The sequence below is a fragment of the Betta splendens genome, chromosome 19 (assembly GCF_900634795.4).
Source record: "Betta splendens chromosome 19, fBetSpl5.4, whole genome shotgun sequence".
Lineage (NCBI taxonomy): Eukaryota > Metazoa > Chordata > Actinopteri > Anabantiformes > Osphronemidae > Betta > Betta splendens.
This window is the reverse complement of record NC_040898.2, coordinates 2862019-2886017: the sequence shown is the minus strand read 5'-3', so window position 1 is coordinate 2886017 and position 23999 is coordinate 2862019. Positions and strand designations below refer to the sequence as shown.

At 42.8% G+C, this 23999-nt stretch overlaps 1 protein-coding gene across 2 annotated transcripts in view; it reads left to right on the top strand.

Annotated features, from left to right (window-relative positions):
- Positions 1 to 5758: 5758 nt before the first annotated feature.
- The window catches only part of LOC129603358 (uncharacterized), a 395454-nt gene continuing 377213 nt past the window's right edge, over positions 5759 to 23999 (top strand). The window contains exon 1 of one of the 2 annotated variants that reach the window (XM_055504153.1): positions 5759 to 9779. In XM_055504153.1, the coding sequence (XP_055360128.1) occupies positions 9006 to 9773 (768 nt within the window). In that variant the 5' untranslated portion in view covers positions 5759 to 9005 and the 3' untranslated portion in view covers positions 9774 to 9779. The remainder of the gene's footprint in view (positions 9780 to 23999) is intronic. The other variant, XM_055504152.1, reaches the window with a different exon arrangement.

Sequence of the window (23999 nt, the reverse complement as noted above, 5' to 3'; positions counted from 1 at the left end):
AACAATAAAACAATTACTGATACCCTAAGACTTCTACTCTGCTCAGACTTAAGAATGCCTCTGCCTTAATACTTAATACCTACTGCTTAATCCTGGTGGGAAGATCCGGCGCGGCGTGCGTGCGTGCGTGCGTGCGTGCTTGTGCTGTTGCGGTCCGGTCCAGGAGTGCGTCGCGGTGATCGCGTCGTGATCAGCTGATGCAGCGGCGAGTGAGGCGGTTGAGCTGGCGGTTTCCTGCCGTGTGGCTGGAAGTAGATGGGTGATCAGGCCGGTTCTCTGTGACGACGTCCCTGTTAGTTCAGCTGCTGGCTGCGGTGGAGGCTTCAGGCGTGCAGAGGGAAGCTCCAGGTGGGGCAGGGAGAGGGCCGAAGAGAACAAGAGACGAGTCTTCGGTCACGGCGGCTTTTATAACCGTGTTTTTGGTCACGCCCGTCCTATTGTTTGGTCCAATCAGGACGGCTGACGTCCAAGTTCTTCCGGCTGACGTCCAAGTTTCTCCGCCGTTTGTCGCTTGTGTCAGCGGGAGTTGGATGTCAGCGGGGGAGCCAGGTATGGGTCCCCAGCCTGGCGCCTGGTTTTGGCGCTGAGATTTGAAATCTCTTTGTTCTCACTCACTACTATCAGGATGAGGACTTTACATGCAGGCAGCAGTGCCTCCTTTGTTTGAGCATGTGGGACCTTAATAAAAATTCTGTTAATAAGAGATTATACAGATGAGGTCCCCCAACACTCTGTCTACCGGACCCCTAGCCACATACACATACATTTAGGGCTGGGGGGGTCGGCTCTTTCACTGAGGCCTGGAGGCAAGGCCAGTTGTGGCCTCGCCCTCGCTCAGGAGGTGCTGCAGGCTTGTTCACTCTTGTTTTCCGGTCTGCCTTAGTTTTGTCCACTCACATAGTCATGTGTCACACTTCCTTTTCATACCTTTACAGTTCTGTCCTATCATGCATAGTTCACCTTGGTTTTTCTGTCATGTGATCACCAGCTGTGTCCCACCATCAATCACTTCCATGCATTTAAGCACCTGCATATCCCTTTGTTCTCTGCCAGATAGTTTTTGTTCAAGCACCCGGTTTGTCAGCCCCAGTGATGTCTAGTAAGTCCTTGGTTTATTTTGACTCCTGCCTGTACCTGACCGTGGTTTTGCCTTGTCCCTGCCTGTACTTCTGCTAGACCTTTTGACTCCTTCTCTGTGGATTACCTTGCCTCTCTTTGTCACCATCCTCCCACATTTTTCGAGCCCGAATGACATCTCAATGTCCGAGCTGTAGATCCTGGTGGTGTGGATCAGCAAGTCGATGTCTCGCTCACTCTTGGCGTACAGCTTGACGTCATCCATGTAGAGGAGGTGACTTATGGTGGCCCCATTCTGGAGTTGGTCGACCACATCAATGCGGATCAGCGACCAGTCCTCTCTGGAACTGGGCTGAGACGGGTGCAGCGTTTATGACAGCGAGGAGGAAGAGATGGACGAGAGAGACGCATCCCCTCGATTGATAACGTCGGTGCTGTGCGAGGGCCATTTTTGTATAAGCAATGTAACATTTATTTATTTATTTTTTTTAAATAAAAGCTTGTGAATTTGTAAAAAAAGACTACTCATTACTGAAGCAACTGAATAACCTAATAACAAAGTAAAAAGCGTGCGGGGTGTTCAGAGTTGAGGTTTTTGGAGAGGAGAGAAGATGCCTCCTAAACTTGAAAACCTGATAAAGAAAATGTCTTACAACCCATCTCATCCGGGCAGTTATGGCGGTGTGGCTCCTTTACACGGAGCCGTAGAACGGAATTCTGGTGAGGAAATTAGCGTGGATCGCATCAAAGAGTTTTTAGCAAAACAAGACGCCTACACGCTGCATAAGCCTGTAAGGATGCATTTCCCCAGAAATAGGGTGTTTGTGTCCAGAACGCTGAACCAATTTCAGGCAGATCTCTGCGACATGCAGGCCCTAGCGTCGTACAACGACGGTTATAAATTCCTGCTGACCGTTATTGATGTATTCTCTAAAAAAGCATACGTTAGGCCTATTAAGAATAAGGGTGCAAAAGACGTGGTGACCGCTCTTTAGTCCGTTCTTGCTGAGAGTGGAATCCCTAAACAAATTCAGACAAATCAGGGAAAAGAGTTTTACAACAAGCTTTTTAAGGTTCTGATGAAAAAACATGAAATCACGCATTTCAGCACATCCAGATAAGTTAAAGCGTTGGTCGTGGAGCGCTACAATAAAACCTTAAACCTTAAAATATAAACTGTACCGTTACTTTACGGGTAAAAAAACCCTAAGATACAGTATGTGGAGGTTTTGAAGCAGATTGTCAAAAGCTACAATAATGCGTATCACTCCAGTATTAAAATGAAGCTCGCTCAGGTGACTTCTGAAAATGCTTTAGAGGTATTTCAGAATCTGTACGGCTCCTTTCCTTTAAGACACGAGAAGGCCTTAAAGATCAATTTTAAAGTCGGGGATATTGTGCGCATATCGAAGCTGAGAGGCGTTTTTGATAATAAATATACCCAGGGGTTCATCGACAAGCTTTTTATAATAACAGAATGCGTTCCTAGGATACCGCCGGTCTACAAACTATGGGTTTATGACGACGACCCCGTCGAAGGATCCTTTTATGAGGCAGAATTGCAAAAAGTGACAGTGTCCAGCGCCAAGGCGTTCAAGGTGGAAAAAATTCTGGGCAAACGCAAAATTGGAGGGGTGGAGAACGTTCTGGTTAAATGGTTGAACTGTCCCGAAAAGTTTAACAGTTATATAAAGGCATCTGAGATTGTAAACATATAAAATATGGACAAAGCTGTTCCCGGACAACACGCCCTCGGTATTTTGCGCTGATCTGGCGCAGCATATAGATACATATATAAAAGGAGCTTGGGAAGTTGCTCTGACAGACCTGTCATACATGCATACATGGCTGACAATACCTCACGGCCTCGCCTATTTTAACTGGATGGATACGACCCTGTTTGAACCCTCAGAGCAAAGCACAAGGTGAATCGAGAGTATTTTGGATACGGGTCCTACGACAGAGAGAGTCTTATGAGGAAGCTGAACAACAGGTTTAAAAAGCATAAAATGGATGTTGATCTAGGGTATGAAACACACAGTGGGCGCTATAAACTCCAGTTTCCTGAGCCTGTGTGCTATGCGCTGGGTGTTGAGAAGGACGACTGGATTTCTACGGGGCCTAGAGTACAACTGTTGCCGCGTCCGGCTGATTTAAAGTGCGGATTTTACAATTTATACTGTTATTCGGATATAGTGAGGCACCAGGTGATTGGTGACACGTTCGCTCCTCTCCTGCGCTGCGTGACAGTCGAGGGTCAATAAGGAGTCAATAAGGGGATTTAGTGTGGCCAAGCCCCATCTAGCAGCGACAGCTAAAAAATTAGCCATCGACGTCATGAGCAAAGCCAGGAAACGCCCCCCGGGACAGCGTCTACCGGGAGTCTTAAAAAGTAGACCCGCTCACAATAAAAAATCAGTCGTCCCGGGCAGGCGTAAAAAGCGGAGGTCCGCTGTAAAGAGCGAGGATATTTTCTAATCAGCATGGCACTCTTACATGAGAAGATGTCGGATTTGTCGCTGGATTTGTTTTCCTGTCCGTTTTCACAACTGAGCATAGAGGACAAACAATATGTGGAGATTTCTCTAATCTCCTCCATCACAGACAACGGTCCTATTGAATTTTATGTAGCAGCGGAGGGAGAGCGTTACCTGGATCTAAATGACACGCTGCTGTTTTTAAGGCTGAAAATTACAAACGCGGACGGAATCGATTTAGCGGCGGGCTAAATCATCATCTACTACCCTCTGAAAACAATATTCAGCCAATGCGACGTGACTCTGGGGGATCGGCTGATCTCCCAGTCAAGCACCACTCACGCTTACAGATCCCTGATTGAGGCCTTGCTGAATTACTCCCCAGAATCTCTGAAAAGTCAGTTCAGCGAAAGAAAGTGACTGTGTCCCCCGCCGTGCGCATAGGACACTCATCCGCACTGACTGAGGACAACGCTTTGTACCCGCTCTTGCGCGTCAATGTTAAAACATTCTTCATTCCGGTCAATTCCAGAATATGCAAGCAGGAAAATATTTTTCTGGGCACTCCACCGAAATATGTGGTTATAGGGCTGGTTAACCACGAGACTTTTACGGGCGGAGTACTATGAACCCTTTCAGGTTTATCCACGCCAACCTAGAGTTTTTAGCCTTATGCAGAGACGGCAGACAGATTCCGGGAAAAGCGCTGCAGCCTGATTTTGAGCACGGCTCCTCTATCAGAGAGTATTACAGCTTAATCACAGCTACCTGGCAGCACCTGAAAAACCAGCCTCTGTGTTTTAATAGAAGATATTATGAGCAGGGTTATACACTTTACGCCTTCAACATGGCCCCAGAGGAGGAGGGCGGAGCTCTGCCTCCGGTCAAGACAGGCACCTTGCGCCTGGAGATGCGCTTTAGAACGGCTCTAGCGCAGACGACTACGCTAGTGGTCTACGCCTGTTACGACTCCATTCTCGAGATTGATTCAAAAAGGAACGTTTTAGTCGATTATTAATACAGGGAATGAACAGCGTTCAACTGGAAAACATAATGCAGCCCCTACTGGGAGACGTGTTTCAAGGAGTGTGGGCCTCCGACGAGCTGCCGCTGCAGGTGTTTAAGAGACCCTCCTATATTATAGTGAAAACCCACCCACGGCACCTGCCCGGTGAGCATTGGCTCGTGCTGATTCTTGAAGAGAGCGGAGATTTAGATCTCTAAAGCCGTTTATTATCACACCAGACAATTGCAGCACCCGTTATCCATCGTCTGCGGGGAGCACTGCGCGTACTTTCTGTTCCACAGAGCCAGAGCTTAAATGTCTAATCAGATCTATGATGTGCGAGCCCTTCACCGGCTTGTCGTTTAAGACAAACTCTCCCGAGTCCTTCCAGCTCCCTGGACTCCCGGAAGCCGCCATCTTTTCCAGAATGTAGCCTGCCTTCTTTTGAAAACGAGGGTTAACGCCCGTCACAACATCCTGCACAATTATATGTAGCGGATTCAAATTATTAATAGTTTGATATTAATGCAGAAACATTAATATACCTCGAAGTTGGGGCACCAGGTTTGTTTTAAAGCTGAAACCACGCTTGTATCAATCTAGTCAACGCCAGATATCAATTCAATGAGTTACCACTCATGAACAACAATAACCACTTTCTTGTGATAAAACCAAATCAGTCTCTTATGCCGTGAATTCTTGTCGCGGTTCAGTGACCTCTGCTTAAATCTGAAGAGCAATGCACACAAAACCAGATTCCTTTTAACGTTTTATTAATCTAACACTACTGGATATATGAATAACATAATATGGAAATACTCAAATAAACAGAATAGAAAATGAGAGAACGATCAGAATGAGATGATGAACAGTGAATGAATCAATGAGTGAAACCCAAAGAATGGTCAAGACCTGAGTGTGTGATGGCTTTGATCAAGCGAAAAGAGTATTTGTCTCTAACTAGTTCAAATCTAAGGATAACTAATCAATTTGGAATGTTCAATTTTAGAGCTTTGAGAAACACCAGACTTCTCAGAGAATTAGAGATGTTCGTCTTGCCTTAGTTTGAAGCTGTAGCCGCTGTGCAGCGTCTCCCGTTACCGGTTGGTGGAGCAGGCGTGCCCTCTCTGGTCCAGGTGCCACGGCCTCTGGGCCAGGAATCGTCGCCCGCGGTGATGACGGCTCAGGTTCAGCAGAGTAACAGTCAGCCAGGCTGGACTTTCCAAGGTGTTTCAAAGCGTCAGCGCTACTTAAACTAGCCCAAAAAGGAAACGGCTGGAATCTAATTTAATTAGTTCGATCAAAACTAGCGAGTCAATTAAGGACTGGTTGTAATAGTTTCAGTTTCGCGGAGTTTCTTGATGACTTTCTAACGTAACAAAAATCGTTGTTCGTTCGTGTTTCTAAGTTTAACTTAGGTTTACAAAATTTAAGAACAGAGGAAAATTAAAGAAAAGTAATGCGACACAAAAAAAAAAGGTGAAAGAAGTTTGAAGATAGAGGGAAATCCGATTCCACTAGGGTGTCACTGGTTTAAATACCCCTGGGGCAGTGGCCACTGCAGGGCGGAGAATTTAGTTGAACCAGTGGTGAAGAGTTCCACCTCTTCAGATCAGGAATCAAACTATTTGATTTGGATCACTCCTAAATCTGGGATAACTAAGCTTTCCTCTTTTCATCAAGCTCAAAGTTCCATCACACCATAACACAATAAACATGTAATGATCACTTTGACACTCAAATAAGCAGAAAGGTCAGAATGGTTAAACAGCAATATTAAATGCATAGAACATTAAGGTCTTATACATGGTCCCTTACAAAGCTGTAACAAATTAAATGTTATTCATGATGACTGGTCTTGTCTTATGTAACACCCAGTAAACACTAAACATACACGAATAATACATACAAGCAAAATCAAATTATAAATGACCTCATCTGGACATTACTAATTAAACAATTGTAACACTTAAAAATGTGATACAATAATGAGGATACCTAATTGTAGCTGGTGGAAATAGTGTATATATGTGTATGTTGCACAGATTAAAAGAAGTAAAGAAGGTGAGTCTCTCTATTTCAACTTTGTGCATTCACACAAAGGAAAGCATGGTGATGAGTTGAAGTCCCTTTGTAACTTTAGGAATTTGCTGGCAAATCTGTAGATCAGGCATTAAACGTCGCACAGAAACCAATCTAATATCAAATGAAAACTTGTTGTCCACAGAATACAATGACATCTGTTTCATGGAGGTTGAAAGCTCTGGTGCGTCTGAACCAAATGAAGTCTCTCGTTCTCTTTGATGAGCACATTCCACATTTTATGGCTGGTGGTCCCAGTTCTGGGAGAGACAGCTTCTTGGTGATAAATGTGACAGCCTCTCCTTTTGGCATGATAAGCAGATGTAGAATCCTGAGGGATTTACAGATAGATCAACAAAGTGGACTCATGGTTCTTTGATATGGACATTTGAGATGTTGGCATCAATTGGTGCCTGTGGTGATAGAAGCCAGTCTCCTGTTGTGGAGAAAGGTTCAGGGTCCCTTATCTCTGGGGACTAAAGGGACGTAGGGGCTCTTCAAAGGAGGGAGTTAAGTTCACATGTAGGTCAGGTTACCTCAGTCCAGACGTGGATTGCTACATTTATCAGGGGGTTTCTCGCGAGAGTACCCCGCGTCCGCATCGGCCGGCTCTGCCTCCTTTGGCAGAGACAGCACAATCTCGCGGGAGGCGGCCCTCTTTTGCTTTTCCAAATTAAGGTAGCGATGTTACAGGAGAGTTTATTTTTTAATCTTTTAGTCAGGGGCTCACCAGCTGACCCAGGCTCGGTAGCGCAGCCGTGAGTAGCGGAAACAGAAACCCACCTTTTTGAATAAGTGTTCTCTTTTTTGCTAGAGCTGTCCGTTTATCAGCCAGGATTCTGAGGCTGCATCGCTGTTGTTTCAGCTTGTTGCACTGATTGCTGGACAGTGCGATGTTACCTTTCAAGAAGGTTAAACGCCAGCTCGCAGATGGTTTTAACTAGATCGGGTGAGCAGGCGGCCAATAGCGCTCGGCGTTGCCTCGGTGGGCTGGAAACCAGTACTTTTATGAGGGGGAGGACATGGTGCCTCCTTCCGGGTAGATAGACGCAGGCACGCTCGCCTACCGCTATGCCTTCTGCCCCGGAAATATCTGCTGAGCCAGCGTTGCCGTTTGCAGTTTATCGCGGGGAATTTTAAATAAAATAATGTGCGTGCTGTTTAGACTCAGCGTTCGCCCCTGTTTACCCTTTTGAAAAACATTTTGAGTTAAAAACATAACGAACATGTTTCGATGATGTATTGGGTAAAGATTTTAACCACTTCAGGGTGCTCCAGAGCTTGAAACAACACATCGTCCAAAATGAAGACTCTGCCCTCGCGGAAACAGCGTCATTGTTGAAAGAGTCAGGCAGTCCTTCCACAAATTTTATTCCTTTATTCATCCTCTGCAATTCCTCGTACATGGGTTGAAAAGACGTATATATCCACACAATGTTATCAGGCACATCAACGGTTACATGTTTACAGTTTTCCAAAAACCTTTTTACAAAAAATGTTTTACCCGCGCCACAAGGGCACGCTATAAGACAGGAGAACGGGGCTTTCAGCCCCGGGACAAATCCTTCCTCCACCTCTTGCATAGCACTAATAGCCAAAAGGAACGCTGGACCCTCCGGGAAGCGGCCGGCGCTTGTCAAACACCACTCTGAATTTCTTGTCGACTGATACGTTTTTTTTAAATCAAAGGTCTTTTTGTCGCGGGCAATGTTGTATTGAGGAGACGTCAGGATCCTGCTCTTGCCCATTTCAATATAGTTCTCCACCAGGTTTTTAACAGAGTCGAAATTGATGCTCTTACAACACTCTGTTGTCTGTGTGATGCCCTTGACTTTAACCGTCACTCTGCCTCCTCGTGTTTGATACCCGTAGCTTTTAGGGCCTGCAGAGACAAACTCTCCGCAGGAGTCAGACTTTAGCTCATCCATCAAATCCCCCAGGTAATTACCCAGAGGGAGCTTGGCTTTGCCGGGTTTTGAACAGTAGATTACGCTATCGGTGTCATAATACAGAACGCACCTCTCAAGCTGCTCCAGGCAGCTGTACAATTTCACTCAGGCGTAACAGATGGTCAAAGCGGCGACAAATATGTTGTCTGACCGATTGGGACGAGCTACAACCCGCTCGCTGCTACAGTGTTGAATCAACGCCACCCTGTTGTTTAAAAAAGAAAAACAACAAGAACAGCACGAGAAATTCAACAAGGCGGCGCGACACCGGTAGTAAACAACAGCGCGACAAACTATCCGCCAATTTAAATAAATAACTACCTTATTTTACGGAAAATAATCAACCACCCTACCATTCTGGATAACACCGAAGAAAGTTTCGAGTACATCGACGAGTGCTTCGAGCGTCTGGTAATGGGGAAAAAGGAGACGGCTCCAAACAAGCGTTCCCGTCCGTCTGACTCACCTGAGTCACCTGGAGCTAGCTCGGCGGATAAAAACATCACGGACATCCTGGAGTCAATCAAGAAAAAAATATCAAGTTTCGACGCACGTCTGGCGCTAGTGGAACTCCTCCACAAAGAGTTTATGGCCCTCCGCGACTCCCTGGAATTTAGCCAGCAGCAGGTGATTTCTCTCGCCACCGAGAACGAGGCCCTGAAAGGAACGGTGCAGTCCCTGACGGAGGATGTGGCTCAGCTAGCGGCCGAAAATAAAAAAATAAAAGAAGGTATCATCGATCTGCAGGCCCGCAGCATGAGGGACAACCTGGTGTTCTCGGGGATTCCAGAACAGGCGGAGGAAAACACGGAAACCACAATTAAAAACTTCATTAAACAACAGATGAAGATTCCAGCGGAAGTTGTCGACAAGATGGCGTTCCACCGTTCGCATAGACTTGGAGGAAGACGACCGGATGGCCAGCGTCCTCGACCCATCGTTGCCAAGTTTCATGACTTTAAGCAGAAGGAACTGGTTAAGAGCCGGGGCAGACAGCTGAAGGGAACCGACTACAGCGTCAACGACCAGTTCCCCAAGGAGATCCTCGACCGCCGCCGCCGACTGTTCCCCATCCGTAAGAGGTTCATGGCAGAAGGCTGCAGGGCTGTCATCAGCGTCGACAAACTGTACGTCAACGGAGAGCTCTACCGGGACCGGGAAGCAACTCCGTGGCTGTACTAGCAGGTGGTATGTAAAAACAATGGTTTAATATAAAAGGTTTGTTAAAAAAAACAATAGATGCAATGCAACTATGTGTTATAACTTTACATCCAGTATTCAAACTCGTTCTCTCGCAGATGTTTCATATAAATGTTTACTGTCATTCTAATGTCACTCACTCACTCACTTTGCAAAGCGCTCACCATACGTAATCACTCACTTTCCTTTCACTTTAATTTTCCTTCCCTTTACTCTTTTTCCTTCACCTACTTTCACTCCACACTGTCTACATCCTTTTCTCTATTCTTCTCCCACGTAGTCAGCCAGCTATGTAGCCCTCCAACAGCCACACACAAACATCTACTGCACAGGGGAAACACGTGCACATACATAGGTAACACACAACTCAGAATACACAGGTACTTAAGGTTAGCCACACACCTAAAGTCTGTCACACTACATACACACAAGACTAGTGATCCACAGCAGTCAGGTAAGATTGTCACTTGGAATGTACGTGGAATCAATAAGAAGGAGAAAACCATTTAAAATATTTAACCATTTGAAAACCCTACAAGCAGACATTGTTTTACTACAGGAAACTCATATTCCCAAAATTATAAATTACACTCTGGCATCAGCAGAGTTCCCACATGCCGGTTACAATTCTAAACAAAGAGGGGTCGGCATTCTGATAAATAAAAAGATTAACTTTACGCATAACGATACCATTGTAGATCCAGAAGGGAGATATATAATCATTAATATCTTGATAGGAAACATTGAATATTGCATAGCTAATGTGTATGGCCCTAATGCTGACGACCCCTCTTTCTTTCACAGCTTCTTCACATCACTGTCTGCTCACTCTGGTTCCAAACTTATAGTAGGAGGGGACTTTAATTTAGTATTTAACCCAGAGTTGGACAGGCTAAGCAAAGCTGTGAGCAACAGGAACTGGCAATCAGTACAGACCTTAAAACAGTACATGGATGACTTTGGTCTCTGTGACACATGGCGTTCTCTTCATCCTACATCCAGGGAATATACCTTTTTCTCACCAGTTCACCACTCTCACTCCCGTATAGATTATATTTTAGTAAATAACTCAGTCTTACAAGATGTCTCTGACACCAATATTCACTCTATCACAATCAGTGATCATGCACCAATGTCCATTTCGCTGATTAAGACAGCCACACCATCAACCAGGAATTGGAGGTTTAATACATCCTTACTCAATGATCAAGACTTCATCAGTTATGTCAGGAGAGAATGGAAAACCTTTATAGAAATCAACGATACACCGGAAATCTCACCCTGTGTTCTTTGGGAGACTGGGAAGGCAGTTATGCGCGGTAGAATTATTTCATATTCATCACACAAGAAAAAAAGGACATGTTACTTGAATTAGAATTAGAACAAAAATTAAAATCTCTAGAGATTAAATATGCAGCCTCTCCAACCAATGATGTCCTAGAAGACCTAAAGAATCTAAAGCTGAAATTAAATAATATAATTGATTGCAAAACTCAGTTTCAGATAGACCAATTACGCTGGGAGAACTTTGACCATGCTAATAAATGTGGTAAATTTCTAGCTAACCAATTAAAAAATAATAAAGAGAAAGAGAGAGCGCATTGGTTCACGTATGATTGACTAGTTTGTTGTGAGAGAGTCTATGGTGTGTGTGTGTGTTGATGTGATGATGTGTGTTGCTCATGTGGGTGGGTGTATGCGTCTGTGTTTGTGTGAGTTGGTATGCGTGTGGTGCGGTTGAAGTGTGGGGGGTCCGGTTTTTCGCCCGTGGTACGATGATCGTCTGCCTGGGTGGTCTCTTTTCTGCTGACCCCACCAATTGCTGGCCTTGTGCTGCAGGCCGCTGTAGCGCCAGGGGATGAGGTCGGGCCGATGGGGTAGGCCCCGCTCCGCCCATGTGGGGGTGGTGGACTGGGGGCGGGCCCCTCTCTGGGCGCGGGGGCATCTTCTGGCGGGCTCCCTACGGACCGTGGGTCCTCGGGCTCTACTCTTTCAGGCCGACCCTCCCGCCGGGGGGAGTGTTTGCCCCTGGTTCTCATGGGGCGGACAGCGTTGACCCCCGGTGGCCCACTCTGGCCTCGGGTGCTGTCTCTGTGGCTGCTGCAGCTCTGCCTGGGGGGCTCTGTGTGGGCGGCTTGGGTTGCACCACCTGCCCTCCTGGAACTGAAGGTGTGTGGGCTCCCTGGCTGCTGGGATTCCTTCCTCTGCTTGCTGGATGGGCGTAGTGGCGGAGCCCCTCACATCACCCTGGCTTCCACAAGTGGCATTGTTCATGCACCAACGTCTGCCTCACCCTTTGGGTGAATAATGTTAAGCTACAGCCTTACTAACCTTGTAGTGGGACACTTTCCAAATCCAACTGTAAGTATTATTGATACTTATCACTACCAATATGAATAATGTGTGAATATGGAATTTGTGGTGTTGTATGTCATGACTTTTATTAAGTAGTATGGGATATGTATAATAATGCACATATGTATGTATATTGTATGTATATGTTTGTATTAGTATGTGCACATACCTTAGCACTATTATTGGTATTAGTATTAATCTCCAAGGTAAACCACAGTACAAAAATTGTTTAGTTATGAATGTGTTAGCCTAAGGTACATCCATGCTTCTTACTTATTTATTTATTTTTTTATTTATTTTTTTGCTCCGATTGTTTACTTAACAGATTTGCTTGGTTTCAGCAGCTGGTTGCACCCCTTATCCCCCCTACCCCCCACCCTCCCGCATACACACCCTAAAGCAGAAACCTAACCTGTCCACCAACACAGCAACATCACACACATTTTGGATTAGCTAAATAAACCATTAAATAAACCATAATGCAGGAAGAGTATATATATTCTATATATACTCTTCTTGTTAAAGCAAAGCTGTCCATCACAATATGGCATTCAGCGTAATATATGCTGCTTGCTTAACTGCTGGACAGAACAAAAAAAAAAAAAAAAAAGAAAAAATACTTTACCTTCCTGTCTCCTGAAAACAACAGCTTGAAAAAATATTCGGGCCTTTCCACTATTTCAGTCTGAACTAAATTACACCTCTGACTCCCAGCTTCCCCCAAAAACTGTTTAGGCATTAGGATTTAACACAATATTTGCCGGATCTAAGACAATCCCCTGATATTTAAAGTTGCTCAAAAACTGGTCAAATGGGTTTACAGCTGTGGCACCCCAACCCCCCTCCTCATAAGGCCCTGTCGCCCCTTCAACACCTCTCACTTTTTAAATTGTGTTTTCAAGGAGGATTCCTTAGGATAATCCTGTGATGTAGCGGCTTTAAACGACATTTCATATAATCATCATGATCATATTATGCTATATATTAGATATATACACTCTAAATAATATTAGAAATCCAGAGTGTGTGACTCCTGAATGACCCCTGGGGATACCCTCACACCTCCTGTTTCGCATAACAAATCAACTCCCGATGATGTCCTAACACCCTCTGCACTGTTTTTCCAAGGAGGGCTCCTCCGAATACTCCTGCAGTGTATTGGGTTAAAGCGGTATTTTGTATAATCATGTACCGATTGTGTTGTTAGGTTAAAGATTAACACTACCCATGTTTTATAGAACACTTTACTCTTCACTCTGTGTGTGTGTGTGTTAGAAGGGAAGGGACACAGAGTTTCAAAGACGAGCTGCATTAGGTTTACGACTCCGGACTATTGTGCAGAGAATTTTTCCCTTGTACTGTATGACTATGCACCTCCCAGAATGCAATACATATTATGAGCTGAATCCTTGTCTTCTCTTCAGTGAGAGGAAGTTGCCTTTGCTGTAAACTGCTCACTCCTTGCAAATAAAATCCTGAAGAAGGTCTTAACTAATTGTGTTTTTACAAAGGGAACTAACAATTTCCCTAACATTATTGGGGGCTCGTCTGGGATCCCAAGATCCTCTCTTTGTCGAGACATCAAGTCGGCGACTGAAGTCTGTGCACAGCCAGGTTTGAAACCTGCAGAAAATCCTGGGAGGTGAATGCCTGCCCAGGTCAGACGTCGGCTGGTGGTCTGACGAGGTGAGGTGACGGGATCCTGAACCAGAGCCAGAACACAGATCAGGCGAGTATGAAAAGAGTAAATCCAAAGGTATCTTAAATTCCATGAGTGGCTCATGAGGTAAAAGAAGACCGGATATTCAGAAAAGTTCCGTGACGAGGTCACGGGGTAAAAGAGGACCGGGTCCTCATAAGGTTGAGAGGTTGGTTTACTGAGACAGCTGTGTCCGCAGGAAACTAGTTCCCGTAGAAGCTTGGCACAGTCGATGATCTCTGTGAACACTGTAACTGATTGTTGATCTCAATCCTCGTAGTGAAGCCAAATAAACAACTTAAAAATGGGAAACAAAAAGACTAAGGGTGAAACACTTGAAAGTGATTTTAAAATACATGTCTAATTCTCATGTCTTCATTCTCAGTCGACTAAAATAATATATATATATATATATAACTTACCACAGTGGAAAAAGAAATTTGGATTTGATGGAAATTTAAAAAAGTAGAATTGTGTAAAAAATTTGATAGACAAAATAACTGTGATAACTGACCCCATTCCCCATCTCTTTTTTTAAAAAAGAGATGGGGAATATAACTCAAGGGACCAGTTAAAAATTCATGCTATATGCACAACAAGATTTTGAATTAAAAATAAACACTAAAGTGGTGTAAAACTATGGAATAAATTAAGTGAAGACATAAAAAAATATTAATGGAATGATAGAAATATAATAGAAAATATATAATAATATATATATAATATATTAATAATAAATAGAACAATTATTATATAATTGGTGTGCTTAAATATAAATATAAAGGCATGCATCAATTAAAATATAGGAAAGAACAAGCTCATCGATTAATTAGATGGAACGTTGTGGAAGTTGGGTTCTAGTACCAGTGTAGGAGGGAGGTGAATGTACTGACACACAAAAGGTAAAAACTACTTATAAATCATGTCAGAGACAATATCAGAACAAGAAATAGCACCTGTTTGCATTTACTTACAAAGGTCAGCAATGCGCGTACACCAGGCTACAACAAGGTTATTGCGTTTCTCAGTGTGTGTCTGCAAATATTGCTAAATTTACACCCTCAAACAGTAGTCAGATATTACTGTACGTAGATGATATTCTGGTGGCGTTACAGACTAAAGAAGAAAGCAGGAAAGATACTGTAGCACTTCGTTCATTTGTTGCAGAGAACAGTCACAAGGTCAGTAAAAACAAACTGCAGCTGTTGAAGAAAGAACTTAAATATTTAGAACAGATCATGTCAGCCTCCTTGAACCGCCGCCTTATCGTGGTGGAGGAGTTTGTGTGCCCGAATGACCCCGGGAGCTATGTTGTCGGGGGCTAAATGCCCCTGGTAGGGTCTCCCAAGGCAAACAGGTCCTGGGCGACGGGCCAGACTAAGAGCTGTTTACAAACCCCCTATGAAAGGCGGACGATCAAGGACCGAGACATCGCCCGGTATGGCGCAGTTGGGGCCCCACCCTGGAGCCAGGCCCAGGGTTGGGGCTCGTATGCGAGCGCCTGGCCTATTCCCACAGGGCCCGGCTGGGCACAGCCCGAAGGAGCGACGTGGGACCGTCCTCAGTTGGACCCAACATCCGCAGAAGGAGAGTCACTGGTGTGTGAATGTGGTTGTAGGTGTGCAAATGGGTGAATAAAATGCACTGTTTTGCATTTTGAGTAAGTCAGAAAAGTGCTGAACAAGTGCAAGTGTCAGGCTTTGGCAGAGCTCGGACCCACATGCACAGCACAGAGACCACAGGCAGAACGTAGGTTTAAACGGTTTATTCGGAATCAGACAATCCGGGTCATGCACAGTTGATAACGGGGCTTCGGTACCGGTGGGGCAGGCGGGTTCGGATCCGGGGGCAGGCAGAGGTTCGGTAACGGAAGATCGCAGTATTACGGTACCGTGAGGGAGCGGGCTGTCTCGTCGTCGGGCGGTCAGGTTCGTTATCCAGGAGCAATCCAAGCAGTAGTACAGATCAGGGAGTCGGCAGGAATCAGAAGTCAGAAACGGAACAGAGTCAAGGCACATGAACAGAGTAACTAATTGCTGGAAAGTGTAGTCTGGCTTACAACGATCTGGCAAGGTATCCTGGGGCTGAGGGTGCTTAAGAATGCTGAGGATAATTACTGATATGGAACAGGTGAGGCTAATGACGACCGGAAGTAAAGCTTGAACTAAGGTAGGTGGCAGGAAACCGGAAGTATAATGCAGTAACGCAGGATGTGACTCGTAGACGTGACAGCAAGATTATTTATCAAATATGAATACTACACAATTTGGTCAATTTGCAACACTGGAACGTACCGCTTTCTGTACTGCTAAAAAATGCAAAAAAACCCTGTAACTACTGAGTCTGAAACACTACAGCAATCAAATAGATACATTTCAGCGCTAAACCATGAAGACTAGTATTCCACTATTCTCTTTGCCATAGCTGTGACTTTTGGTTTTGATGGGTATCTGTTTGATGGGTGTCTGTTTCTCTTTCTGTCTTTGCACTCAGAATTGCAACCATACTGGTCATAGTGGATTAGTCGGCATCTGAGCCCCTTTGACATCTGAAAGTTTTCCTTTTCTCCTTTTTTGCCAACTCAAACAATTGTTTTCGTTGTTGCTCAAGGTCAGTGCCTGTGTGCAACACATGTTCTGGGAAGGACACCTTAACAACTTTTCCAGGGGTTTCATACTTGGCATGAATATAACACTCTTTCACTGGTGTCGAAGTATTTCATACTATATCTTTGATACACACAGCTTTTGACTAAATCCAAATAGATTTGAATTTACAAACTTCCCTTTCTCTGGCTATCGGTAATATTGAGAGTAATTCAAAATTTGTACAATCTTTCCAAAAAACTGACCTCATCCAAATCACCACGATCACCTTATCCAAAACAGGCACGCCAAACTGCTTTTCTTCGTAAAAAATATTCTGGGCCGTAAAAAAGGTCACGTAGGTCTTCACGAGTCACAGTGTGTAACACTTCCTCACTTTCGTTTGCGGCTGCAGACAAATTGGAAGATACGAGCAGAAAAGGCTAATAATTCAAGCCGAGTATTAACACATGTCAATGTTGCCCACATCTAAATTCAGGACTGAGAACCCCTCACCCTCCATTTATTTTTAAACATCATTGCATTTTTCTTTATACAAATCTGTCTATTAAAATTAGAAATGTATCAGCATCAATTTTACATTAACATTCATACATTACCCATTAGAGTGGATTTAGCGCCATCATCCAGTTGCTCCATGCTGATGTCTGACCTTGCCAACACTTAGTTTAGCTAGCAACTTAGCTAGTTAGCTAGCTAACTTTAGTTAGCTTCTGATATGTTTAGTTATCTACAAAAAGCACACAATAAATAACGTTGTACAACGAAACATAGAAACTTATTTGCGCACTGCAAACAAGTTAAGAAATATTTAGTACAACTTACAATTCAATGCCACTGCAAACTTTGTCAGGCGACGGTGATTCTTCTCGCGCTCATTTAACATATGCGTGCGGCTCGGGAGTAACCGGAAGTTGGCAGTAATGCAACATCGATGTTACCGAATACCAGACAGAAGAAGAATTTTCCCGCCTATCGCAGCTCAGGCGTGACCTACTGTGCTTTGCAAACTGCCAATAAAACTCAAGAGGAAAATGACCAACTACAAGTGGCGGTAATACGCTAGCTGACTAATGCAAACTGCCAATTTGAAGCACAAAAGAAGAAGACCACTCGCTGCACTCGGAGAGACCTTGAACCAGCGTGAACCTCTGTAGGTAACATTGAGCAGCGTTATAAATTGACGTTATAACTTGTTTAGCAACATATTATAGTCAATACATTTTAAACGTTGTCCAAGGGTGACTAATGTTATGTCATGTCAAGAATGTTATAGTTTTAGTATAAAGATGTTAATAGTGTCTTTTATTGTATGATATTATAATCGCAGTTGACACGTGTGGGAGTCACCATCGACTGTGTTCAGGTGTTATTCAAAGTAGACAAAATAAAAATGATTTATTCTTATTCGTTTTTTTAATTATACCAACAGATTTTGCTTTCTGACAGCTTCCTGACAGCAACTGTCCACATCTACTAGATGTTTTGGCGCTGTCTCATATGCTACATTTTTGTAGCATTGACTCTGAAAAAACTTTTGAGTCACATTAACTCTATGCATAGTCGCAGCCCTGACTTTCGTGTGGTGTGTGGCATAGATGGCTGCAGTAGTGAGTACCGTGTGTATAACTCCTATTACTAGCACATGAAGCAAAAGCACACGCATCACCTCCTACAAGTTGAAGGGGAGAAGAACAAACATTGTTTCTAAATGGCAGACCTGGAACACACGGGGCAACTACTACCTGTAATGTTTACAGAAACATCAAGCACTTACTTATACAGAGAGTCAGTGAATGCATCATGTATTATGTTCTGTGCATGTGCGTAGTTACGCATCAGTATCACAGTAGCAAGCCGGTAACAACAGCGGCACTTGAACCAACTGTCTGTACAATGTCTGTCTAGAGCAGAAGACAAGTAAACTGACTAACTTCATTCAGCTGCCTCATCTTTTGTGTCCGTGCACACATTACACTATCAACCATCCACCTACTGGGAACAACTCTAAAGTGGTCTGTCCTTCACAGGGGATTCCAGAGGCTTCAGGGATTATTACACAAGAGGATTGTACAATTCTACATGGCAAGTCACTTTTTATGGTCACATCTTGGTATGCAAGTATAAATAATTTCACTGTCATTTAAAATTTCTTAAATAGGAAAATGAAAAATTAGGGCATGTCCCATAAACATTGTCAGAACACACGGAGGAGGACCCAAATGCACAGCGCACAGACGTGGTGAAGAAGGAATCAGGGTTTATTAGCACAATCGTAGTCAATCAGTCCAGGTCATACACAGAGGAGGCACGGTCTTTAAGCACAGGCAAGGAGCAAACAATATCAGGTCCAGCAGGCAGGCAAAGGTTCGGTACACAAGGAAGCACAGCGACGGTACAGGTAAGGACTAGACAAACTCACGGGTCAAATGGTCAAGCAAGGGTCGATATCCGAGCGAAGGTACAGGCAAGAGTCAGACAGGATTCAGGGTCAGGAGTGAGCAGGATCAAAAAACAAGAGACGATGACTAGAACGCTGGATAGTAGACTTGACAATCTGGCAGCTAGAGTGTGTGAAAGGTGGAGACTAAATACTGGTGTAGATTACTAATTATGGACAGGTGTGGGTAATGGGACCCGGTGAAGACAAAAACAGCTGAGGTGAGACGTGAACATGAAGTACTTTCAAAGTAAAAGCAGGAAGTGACATGGAACGTGACAAACTTACAGTAAACAATAAATATGTGGACGAATACTTACCAATATCAACATTTTACAAATGTTTGCTGTTAACATGTTTCAGACTAGAGTTCAAGACAGAGGAGATGGACGTGTGAACTCTGAATTTGTTAAGCAAGCAAGTGCTTTTCTTTTTCAAGCCAGAGAAGCCCATCGATTAACACAAGTACCCCAGCACCACTTTCTCTCTTAGTTTGCTGTAGTTTACTTGATCTATTGTGTGTACAATTTTGATTTATATTAGTATTGTCAGGAACGCTCGGGTGAGGACCCAAATGCACAGCGTAACACAGGTTGACGGTGATCAAAAGGTGGTTTATTCCAGGTTAGGCAGAGACAGCGTCAGGGACAGGCAAGGTTCATACACGAGAGGGGTTACAATACCAGAATCGTCGAGCACAGGATCGTGGTCAGGCAGGCAAGGTCGGTAACAGACAGCGGTAGATAATCACGGCAGACAAGGCAGACGGGGACTAGGCAGGCTCAGAGTCAACGGTCAAAACAGGGTACGTGAAAACACGGCCGGATGAATTAACGAACGGGGAATGTGACGGGTACACACAAACAACGATCTGACAAAGAGCTAGGGAAACAGGTGGTGGTTAAATACAAAGTGACTTGATTATTGATAACGTGCAGGTGTGGATAATGACCAGGACAGCTGTGACAAGACGTAAACAGGAAGTAAAGCAGGGACAGAAACAGAACCCGGGAGTGCTACCAAAATAAAACCGGAAATGGAAACTGGAACCAAAATAAAACAAGGAACAGAGCCAGAGACTGTGACAAGTATCTATGGATAAATTGTATACCATAATTTTTATCCTAAAAGAAAAGGTTCTTCTACTACACTGAATAATTTTTATTATTACTGTGATATACAGTGCCATTAAACTGCAGTTCAAACTAATGTTTGCAATGCCAACTTTTTGTTTAATATGATTGTGCTTGTACTGTTATCTTACACCCTATACAATACGAACATACAATCATGTTGTATCCACTTTTGCCATCTTTTTTTTACATCTTCAGTCTACAACATCAGTCTATACACATAGCTTTGCAGTATCGAGAAAGTATAAACTTTGGCATTCTCTTCTTGTCCTTCTCGTCCCAAGCTGAGAGAGAGAGCTGTTAACCAAATCGTGAATGGAGTGCAGCAATATCAGGCTGCATTAATAGAGCACCTACATTTTTAAGAGAGAAATGTGATTGAGAGACATTCTGGGGATCAACTGAAGATTGCAGCAATGGAGATATTTGACCGGTTTGTTGACCCCTTTGATTAAATGAGTACAACTTATTTCCAAATAAGACAATCAAAGAACTGTTAAAACCAATTGAACCAGAAACTGTGACTTTAAAAGATACAGAATGTTATGTGAATAGTGGAGACCACAGAGCACTAACTATTACTATTACTACTATCTATAAACAAAAGTGCTTTTATTATATACTATTATTAAGAAGTTTGGAGCAGCTGCTGTTGCATTCAAAGGTTTTTGAAATGATTGAAGATGGGCCACAACCATGCAGAGATGGATTTTTTTATGATTTATTTGATGGAGATCTTTTTAAGTCACACCCCCTGTTAGTGAATGTCCCCACTGCTTTGCAAATAATTTTGTATACAGATGAAGTAGAATTTTACAATCCTCTTATTATACATTAGGTAACATAAACCTTTATTTATTTAGACACATTCAACAGTGTAATTATTGGCTTCCCTTATTCATCTATAGATAAACCTTGCCCCATATCTAATAACACGTTATCATCAAATGACAATAAATTGAAGCAGTCTGCTGGTCAAATGTTAGTTTATTGAATATTTTGCCATTTTTATGGACACAGTTAAAGATAATAAATTCACAAAAATGCTGTGCAAGTTTTTACAGATAGTCAAATTTTTGTTTTCACCTGTTATTGCACTCTCAACACTGAAGGTGCTAATAGAGCAGCATTTAAAACATTTCAACACATTGTTTCCAGACATAAATATCACACGTAAATAGCATTATATTTTGCATCTGCCCTCAGCCCTCTGACTGTGAAATGGGCCCTGTTTCTGAGGTAAAAAATATAAAGTATGTGAAAGGAAAGATAAATGATTTCTTTGGATTCGAAGAATGTGAATATGTAGTTTCTGTACCCTGGATTATGTTAAATGGAAATACGTATACATGCAACAAGACTTTAATTATTTCTAATGTGAGTGATAGTATTACATAGTTTGGGCAGGTGAAAGAAATATACATTGTAAATGCTTCATTGTACTATTTTTAATGCCAACCTCTCTCGTCGTAAGCACGACTAATGAGCTAAGCTAAGAGGAGATTTTGATAGACACCTCTCGTTCTCATTGGTTACATGATTTGGAACGCGCTCGAGATTCTGCTTGGCAACACTTCCGCTTCAAAAGGTTGATTCTGAGTCGAGTAGGAGGTCTCGAGTCTCTACTGCAATGCAGGAACTACACTTCTTGCAAGTCTGGAAAAAAAAACTCACTGCACATGGCAGGAGCTAACAAAAAATAATCCGTTCTGCTAGGAAATGTAAATCACGTGATTTAAGTAAGGAAAACAATTATCAATTTGGCAAATTAGAAAGAAATGCACAAGCAAGACCTAATAAATCGCAATAAAACACATTGACTTACACAAGTACAAACCAACTAACAAACTGACTGAAGATACTAACCAGAGTTAGAGGTCAGGGAACACTAGCACTGACAAATGGACAATGAAGACACTATATACAGACACTAACAGTAAGGAAGTGCACCTGTTAGTAACAAACTGGTCCCATTCTGGAACTCCATAGTGTTTAGGAGACAAGCCTACTGCTAAAAAAAGACAACATATAGCAAACAACCAGATATGATCAAACCTGTTGGTGACAGGTCCTGTCTCTGAACCCTATTGGGCATAGGAAACAAGATTACTGTTAAAACCACATAGCCAATGTTCTAACAGACTAGCAGACTAAACATCACCCCCATGTGGGGAAACAAAGTTACAGTATAGTCTTTAGGCTGGTGTCACACATACACAGTCCCCACAGGCTAGAATGGATAAAACCTGACTTTACATCTTGGTCATTCAGTCATAAAGACTCTGTTGGCTAATGTATTTTATAGAATGTAAATGTATTATATAAAAAATCATCCTAATGCATTGTGTTATGGCAAAAATTGTCTCTTCCTTATTTCTATGTCTCTTCCTTATTTCTATGCAGTTATTATACGAGTTATGACTTATGTTCTGCAATTAATATCTTATGTTTTGTCTTACTGTATGCATTTGACATTTCACCTACATTGTTCAATGGTTGTCTCTGCCTGATAGACTCTCAACTCTAGCTCCCAAACCCAAGGTCAGGGAGTTGTGTCTCTGTCTGTTGAGACTTGGTGCTCCTTTCTCACAGATAGTTGGACGTCAGCGATGCAGGTGTGAGAAAGTAAAAATCTTCACACACACTGCGACAGGGAGGAGATGGTGCATGTCATTTGATTGGGTTGGAAAGACATTCCACCCTAGTCGGACAGAGAAGCTAAAAGGCAGAAGCAACTTGAGGATCGTGGGCTCTTTGCATCACACCTTCGTGGTGTGTGCACTGATCTCCCCAGCTGGTTTTTGGTTTGTTGATGTGCACGATCAACATCCATGCTTTTTATTTGCTTTCCCCATTATTTTTATTTTCTTTATTATTTCAATAAATTGCACAAAAGGACAACTCTCTCTCATCTACTTCTTTATGGAAAATTTCCACCACAATTGTAAACCAAAAAAGAAATAAAGACATTTGCAGAAATCGGTACGGAGAGTAGCATTTGGGGGAAAGGACATAGTAACTCCTTGGGACCTGGAGGTCTAAGCTTGGGTAAGTCTGTGAGGTCCCTAAGGGGGCGTCTGTCTGTGCCTGGTCTTGAGACCTCATTTCCCCTGAGTTTGTTGATGAGAATAGGCACTATACTTTGTCAATTACAATTTCAATTCAATTCAACGACTAATTGACAGTTACATAGTTACCCCTACACATTTCCTCTAAATCCTTTCAAAATAAAAGCACCAATGCAATTTATTAACTTAAATGGCAAGATTTTTGGAAAATTTCTGGTTCTGATTGAATAATTACCAATCGTTAATGGGACAATTTTACAGTTCAGCAAATAATCACACACACTATGGTACTTTTATTCTGAAAGGGCTTAATCTAAATCTTCTGCTTTAATAGGGTTATTTTGCTTTTGAATGATAAATTATGACTATGTAATGACTATTTTATAGTTTAGTAATCACTCATACGACCTCTAAATTCTTTCAAAATAAAAGCACAGATGTAATTTATTACCTTAAATGGTTCTGACTGGTTCTGACTAGTTATTAAACTATTACACAGTTAAGCAATTAATTACAAATACTTCCTTAATACTTTTAATACTTTTTCATAATTGTCAACAATGCACCTTGGTCCACTTTTAATCTTTGTCAATTTATTAATCTTTGTCAGCTTTTTACCTTGGTCAACTTTTGAATCATTGTCATCTTTTTAATCTTGTCATCTTTTTACCTTGGTCATCTTTTTAATGGTTATCTTTTTATCACCATCTTTTTAAATGCTGTCATCGTTGTAATCTTTGTCAACGTTTTGTCGTTTTCATCGTTTTGTTGTAGTCAACTTTATGATGTCAGCAGCTCAATCAGCGTTTGGCATCCTTGCAGCAGCAGATCAGCTCTCCCACGTAATTTCTTGAGAAATTACTTTTTATAGTTATATTTTACTATTATTATTTACTATTGCAGCTTA